The sequence below is a fragment of the Sinocyclocheilus anshuiensis genome, unplaced genomic scaffold (assembly GCF_001515605.1).
Source record: "Sinocyclocheilus anshuiensis isolate Anshui unplaced genomic scaffold, SAMN03320099.WGS_v1.1 scaffold739, whole genome shotgun sequence".
NCBI classification, from domain to species: domain Eukaryota; kingdom Metazoa; phylum Chordata; class Actinopteri; order Cypriniformes; family Cyprinidae; genus Sinocyclocheilus; species Sinocyclocheilus anshuiensis.
Genome location: NW_015551105.1, coordinates 117572 through 125343, shown reverse-complemented (window position 1 = coordinate 125343; position 7772 = coordinate 117572). Strand labels below are relative to the sequence as shown.

Sequence of the window (7772 nt, the reverse complement as noted above, 5' to 3'; positions counted from 1 at the left end):
CGCTCGTTCAGCGGCCTCGTTTCGCTTCGACGGCTTTCAGCCTCACCCTGCTTCATTCTACTACGTTAATAAACCATTAGCTCATCCATGAACATGATTTCTGCCCGAGTCCCGTCGGATTGCATCGGCTGTGGGGATGAAGACAACTCCCATGATTCCACACTCAGTCACGGAGTCATCAAACTACACCTTTGTCTATTTGTTTATTTTGAATACGCGCCCTCTAACAGCGAAAATTACATATAGTGCCTTTAAGTCAAATTGACAGTACTAAAAATTATCATATATATTGCTATTTGCATATTAAAATCACTCCTCCTTCAATAGTTTCACCCTGAGAAAACATCTAAGGGCCACTTACAGTAAGATGGGCTGCTTGTTTAAGCAGTGTAAATACTGCGCTCTGTAGTCAAGCTGTCTGCCCATCCATTCAGAGTGAAAAGGCCAACCGTCCAACCCACTCAGGACACACTTGCTCACTCTCTCTTTTCCTCTCACTCGGTGACTGATGGGAAGGAAATGAGTGGAGAAAGACAAAGAATGGACACATCCTGAGAAGCTTCAGCATTAGTGACAAAATACCAGCTCCCGTCCTGTAAACGGTGTGTTTTAAGGCGGGTTCTGAATCTTTGTGTGCGTGAGAGCGTACGTTCCATCCTTCATCGAGGTCACACACGGTTCTGATGAGATACCAGAGCCTGTGGCTACACTCCCATTGGCTCAAATCAAACTCCCAACACCTGCTGAGCCTCGGGGATTAACCCCGCTCCGTCGCCATGACAATGGTACGCCACACTAATGGGTACGATCCATTACAGCGGTGCGACAACTGGCAGCACACGAATGAGCTAGCCTTGCCGTTGACGCGGGCGAATAGAGTGATGACTCTCATTCACCCGAACGCTGCAGACTCTCAAACACACACGGACACACAAGGGGGCGCTCTCATTTTCATGTTTCCTGGCCGTGGTGCTCTGAAGCGTTTGTAAGGATTCATTAACACAAGGGATTGTCTGCGTTTACTTGCAAATTCAATAGCAGCTAATGATGGTGGAGGTACCATATACAAGCCACTTACCAACATCTGATGCTTTGTGAGTCTTTATAATTTCTGCCAGGTCAAAGTTTCCAGCTATAATAGCCACCTACAGAGAGAAAGAAAAATGGGTTATATTTCTGCCAAACATCCCTGGGCAAACAAAAACCCCAGTTACAGATTTATAACACTGCATGCAACAGGATGTTATGTTACCCAAAAAACTAAGCCAGCAATTCATAAGCAATAATGCAACTTCAGTTGTCAGTCATTGGCTACTACAAAATTATTATGAATGACTGTACATGATCCTGTTTACAAATAATTAAATTAACGGACATGAAATATTGATTCTATGGCTGAGTGTCAGAATAAGGAGTGAAGCTATGCAGGATGTACTACAGTATAATTCAAAGCACTAGGGTTGGGCTGACAATATTGTGCAATATCTTGATAAACCGATATCAGTTCTTAAATACCAAGATCAATATTTTAGTCTATTTAGGCTATTTTCTGTTTATGCTAAATATTATTTGTAGCGCGCCAGAAAGTCTCAGCTTTCAAATTCTGTCAGTTTCGTGTGGCGTGACAGACGATGTAGTCGCCTCAGTTCAAGCGTCTCTTCCGTTTCACTAGCAGTTACAGCAAGAAGTAAACATGAATGAACATCAAAAGGTATGCTGAAAGATCCAGTACAACCTACTGAAATGTATCACGTCTCATGCAATCAGTGTTTTTTATTCGCGGAAAGTCATCAACAAAACAGCTTGTAAACATGCCATATAACAGGAAAGCCTTCATTTCCCATATAGCTCGATAGCTATCTAGAAAAAAATAACTGTAGACAGGAACATTTCGCTAAACATATGCACTATATTCCTAGTGGTGTCTCATTTATTGAATGATTGAATACATCTGTCATGAAAATAAGTTATGACAGCCACCATTTAGCCACTGTTTATATTTCAACAACAAATTGCAGTAAAATAGAAACATAATTATATAATTAAAATGTTCATATAAAAACTTGTGTGCAATTTAAATGTTTGTATACAACGTTTTTATTTTACATTATATCTAAAAATAAAAAGCAATTAAATCTGGACTGTGTACCAACTGACAGAGTTTCTTGTATAAGTTATAGCTTAACTTGAGAAATTGTTTTCCTTAAGAAAAACTGACATGTACTGTACCTGATATATATCAAACACAAACACACACACACACACACACACACACACACACACACACACACATATCAAGCAAAACAATATCGAATCAGATTGATGTAAAAACTTGTGAATCAGATTTAAACAGATTTGTGAATTCTGTGTCAATACCCAGCCCTACAAAGTAGTACCATAGTAGGCCTATTACACTCAAATTTACATGGTACACCACTGCACCATGGTAATTTTTTTGTACGTGTACGGTGAACAAACAGGTCTCAAATAAAGACCACAGACCAATAACTCATGTAATTCTGTCTAATATGATAACTCTCTCTCTCCTTTTTACGAATGTGAGGGCTAATTAACTTTTCCTCACTAAAAGCTAAATCAAAGCAGCTGTCTAATGGTTTCCTTGTTGGTTTATGCAGCCGCACGGGTTCCCCCTCCCCTTGTACTAACAAATTAACTTTGATCTGAGCAGAAAATCTGTGTCAACATCAATTGTACTGAGTTCAAGCAGCGAGCATCATGGAACAGATGCAGACAAACACCAATCCCAATATGCTGTTAGTATGTTCACATGAAGCATCACATTGTACATGTGGATCAAAAGGGCACGAGTGACCCATTTGACTTGTCATGTTGACATGCTGCTTACACTGAACCAACAAATGCTAACATGGTTAATACACAGATTCAGCAAAACCAAACAACTAGTGGAATATGCTGTTTGAAGGGCTAGTGTGAACCAGACAGATTGAAAAATTGAAGCATATTACAATATTTGTTTAAAAGGTTGAACTCTGTACAAAATTTTATTTTTAATAATACTGTATTTCAGCAAGGATGCATTAAGTTGATCAAAAGTTACAGTAAAGAAATTTGATACAAAAGTTTTCTATTTCAAATAAATGCTGTTCTTTTGAACTTTGTATTTATCTGTTTACCACTTCTCTTTAATAAAGCCTGCAGATGGATCCACACGTCTCACGTCTCGTCAGCCCCGTTACATATATAAAGTTTCTTAAGCATCAAATCAGCAAAATAGAATGATTTCTGAAAGATCATGATGCTGAAAATTCAGCTTTGCATCAGAGGAATAAATTACATTTTAAAGTATATTACAATAGAAAACAATTATTTTAATTTGTAAAAATATTTCACAAATTTTCTGTTTTTACAGTAATTAATCAAATAAATGCAGCATTGGTGAGCAAAAGAGATTTTCAAAAACATTTGACACAAATCCTACTGACCCTATACTTTTGAATGGTAACGCACATATAGATTTCAGACACTGGCATGATGGTAATACCATAGTAAACCAACAAAAGTACTAAAAAGTACCATGGTTTCTTATCAATTATATTTTTACATGGTACCATAGCCAAACCATTCTTCGAAATATTTATAGTACCACTGTTTATATACAATTTTAGATTTATGTAATATCTTATACCATCACCTTTCCATTGTACCATTGATTAAAATATGTTTATATTTACAATCAACATTTCCTTTTACACTGTCCACCATCCCCTTACACTGAGGTAGTTGCAAAAGTGTTAACGTAAATTTTGGTCAAATCAAGATGTCTCATCATTTGGCTGCCTACCAGCCTTTTCGTCAGAAGTGCCTACAAATGTTATCTAGGTAGATGTCTTCACGGCACAAGATGGCCAGGGAGAATTCTCAAAACGCTGCCCTGAAACTGCTCTTGGCCTTAAGTTAAATACAGCTTGGCTCTGTGGGCTGTGAACGACAGCATCAGTTTAAATAAGATCCAGCTCCACTGACTCTTCCATGGTGTTTGATCTCCAGGAACCCAGAGGTTGTGCGCTCTCACCTGGAAGGCAGTTTGGCTGTTGTAGTTCTTAATCTCCTTATTCGCCCCTCTGAACAGCAACACTCGCGCGCAGCTATCCTGGAGAGAGACAAACAGAGAGATTACAAGCGTTGTGATAATTTGTTGCTAGTAAAACGTGTACATTGCATGTCCATGAAAATTTGCCCTAGAAAGTTTTGGAGCGGGATGAGTGTGTTTGTGTGCATGCGTGTCGCTTTCACAACAACAGAAATGACAAAACTGATGTTCCACTGGGACCAATTAGCTCACCAGCTCATATGTAGGTCTGCTATCAGAGAGAAAAACAGAGAGAGAGAGAGAAAGAGAGAGAGACACGAACACAGAGCTGCTCTAATGGCAGTGTTTCTCTATGGGCATCTGAGACGGAGTGTTCAGAAGGTCAGCACAGCATCTGGCTATCATCCCTCTCTCTCTCTCTCTTTCTCTGTAGACAGTTTTGACACTCCACACACACATTTAGGAGCTGTACCACACAGACATGACTCAGCTGGGATTGGTGTCCTAGTTTCCTAACAGTGGTGAGAAAGCATCTCTTGGCCCACTAACACACCTTCAGGGGAACCTGTGTGTTGATATTTAATTACACTTGTAGTGCACTTCCTTTCTGTCTCTCTCTCAAACACACAAATTAAAAGTGTCTCTGGTAAAAACCGATAGATAATTGGTTATATAACTATACAATTTTATATAGTTAAATAACTATAATTTTTTTTTACAGATACTGTTCCAACGTGTGTGGACATCATTTTTTTTTTTATTTTTTTTTTTTTAGCAAGGATACATTAAATTGATCAAAAGTGACAGTAAAACATTTAGAATGTAACAAACAATAAAATTTCAAGTAAATGCTGTTCTTTTATCTTTCTTTTCTTCAGAGAATCATGAAAAAATTTATTTCCACAAAAATTATAAGCAGCACAGCTGTTTTCAGCATTGATAATAATAATAAATGTTTCTTGAGCATCAAATCAGCATATCAGCATGCTTTCTGAAGGATCATGTGACACTGAAGACTGGAGTAATGATGCTGAAAATTCATTGTCATCACAGGAATAAATTACATATATTAAAATATAAATTGTTATTTTAAATAGTAATAATATTTCACAATATTACCATTTTTACTATATTAATAAATGCAGCCTTGGTGAACATAAGAGACTTCTTTCAAAAACATTACAAAATGATATTAAAACTTTCTGAACAGAGGAAGAAAGTGGAGCTGGAATCAACTGGAAATGGGAGGTCAAGTTGAGTGCACTGCATTGTGGGATATGGTATATCTCATGGGATATGCTCATACTAGATTATATGTGTCTGAGAGCAGTTAATCTGAAAGACACTCAACGTGTCTTTAATTATCTTTATGAGTCTTGTGGTTAATAGAAATGCCTTAGGATGTATAATGGCAACTGTTTAAAAAATAACAAGTGAAATACTATTATAAAATAGTAGCATGCTACATTACTATTATCATATGACTATGCTTGTCATGTGAAAAATAAATAAATAAATATATACAGTACACACACACACGCACGCACGCACGCACGCACACACACACACACAATAATTAGTATTGCTAGTCACATTTTGTGAAAAGATGTCTCAATTTATGCAAATTGGTTCAAATAGTGAGTCAAGAAACAAACTGCACCTGGTCCATTCATGGAAGGTCAAGTCAAGTCTTTTGCATTGTGGAATACATCGCCTGGTTCCATGCATTCTATACAGTACATACTGCAAAAATATCAGTATGTCAGTAGTATGATAGTATGCTATTGGGAACACAGTCTGTCATACAGGAGACAGAGTGGAGCACTGCATGTTTTTAATGCTACGGCTCTGTGCAAAAATCAATATGTACTTTCGACTGCAGAGTGAATTAACGGAACGATGATTGAGCTTCCACATCACACAGATTTTTTTCCCTCTTTCTTTCTGTCTTTTGCTCTCTATCTCTGATACGCTCTTCTCCACTATTGATCCATTTAAAGGACACAAACATTCAGAACTGAAAAATAATATGCTATATACACTACTGTAAAATAATAAATCAAAAGTCATCAGAGCTGCAGCGGTCTGGAGAAACAGTAGTATGAAAACACAAACTTTACTAAATGTGGCCTTTTATGCCAATGTGACGTTTCAATGGACCGAATGTCTGCTGGACAATAGAGCAACATGTGACCTCTAGTGGTGAAACTTTATAAGATCACAACTGAGATCCTGGACAACCCTGTAACACTAGACTCACAGAGACAGATGGGATAAAGTCGCCATAAAGTCTGATTCACTTTGCAGCTCATTTTGGCCATGAACTGTCCACTTAGACAGAATGAGGCCATCAAAGGTCAACTACAGTGTACATGAAATTAGTGATACCAAAATAATACACCAGCATACATTAAAGACATAAATCATTCAAATAACGGATATGCAAACAAGACAGTCATTGAAAAATTAGTTTATGGTCAGATTTTCTGTTCAGCAACAAAGCACATAACACCGAACACACTAGCAATCACATAACAATGCTAACAATCACACAATTATACTTGCTAAAATAAACTTGAAGTATACTACTTTTTGGTAAGGGTTAGCAACCACACAGCAAAAACCCACAACATCCTAGCGGTATGCTTTGTATTTGAATTGCATATAACTTTTCCATGCATTTGAATTACACAGTTTTGACATAATCTAATAAACTTAATGTGAAGTTAAAATATATAATTGTCAGATATACATAAATGAAACTGGTAAAAAAATAGTTATGATTTCTGTAATTATACTAATGAACTGAATGTTTTAAAAACACGGTAACCAGGTTTATGTTTACCAATAAATACATTTGTTTCAAACCCATACATTTTAATTAACTGAATATTGTTTTTTCCACAGCTAGTCATATTCAAACCATGTTCATACATTTGAACTGAATTAATTTAATTTAATTGTTTTCACTTGCTTTTAATTGGATTAAATTAACAGATTTATTCAGATTCTAAGCTATTTGAAAAAAATGCATTTTGAAAAACCAAATAGATGCAAATAGTCAATAATAAATTATGCCATGGTCTTTTTTTTTTTTTTTTTTGGAGTGCAGAAATCTTACCCGTTTCATTTATGCATAACTGACAAATGTACGTTTTATTAAATTGTATTACTGTTAAAACTGTGTAATCAAAATGCATGGAAATGTTATATGTAATTCAAATGCATACATTTTTAATTTAGGCCTAAATATTTTTATACAACACAAACACACATTTGCCTAGAAATATGCATGGAGACTTGCCGTTGATGGATAATGAGACATTTGATCGTGGAGAGCGAGAGGTGGGTGGCCGAACTGTAGGTTCTTCAGCTTTTATTGTCTTCAATTGGACATTTGGTCCCCACAAAGCGAGCAAAACCTGACCTCCCACACACAGACAAATCTCATCAGCCGTCTTATTATCCGTAGCTGTGAATTCACTCTTCTGTTCCACATCAGGTGGTCGTCTCTTCCTCTTTCACCTCCTCCTGCTCTCCTCATCATTTTAAATTTAGGAGTAATGCCTCTCTCCTCGGGCTGATACGTCCTCTCAGAGTCCCTTTCTGGGAATCGATCCACTCTAACATCTCCTCTGAGCCTGAGCTAAACATCCACAGAGAGTCCTTAAAACTCGCTATCACCGCTGAGCACTCGTAA

General features: G+C 37.0%; 1 protein-coding gene across 4 annotated transcripts in view; it reads right to left on the bottom strand.

Moving 5' to 3' along the window:
- The window catches only part of LOC107662873 (SH3 and multiple ankyrin repeat domains protein 3-like), a 215040-nt gene that overhangs the window by 94066 nt on the left and 113202 nt on the right, over positions 1-7772 (bottom strand). For all 4 annotated transcript variants that reach the window (XR_001631256.1, XM_016452983.1, XM_016452984.1 and 1 more), the window contains exons 8-9: positions 4055-4132; positions 1079-1145 (exon numbers count right to left, since the gene is read on the bottom strand). Coding sequence is in view for 3 of the 4 variants with exons in the window: in XM_016452983.1 (XP_016308469.1) it covers positions 1079-1145; positions 4055-4132 (145 nt within the window). In the remaining variant the exon portion in view is untranslated. The remainder of the gene's footprint in view (positions 1-1078; positions 1146-4054; positions 4133-7772) is intronic.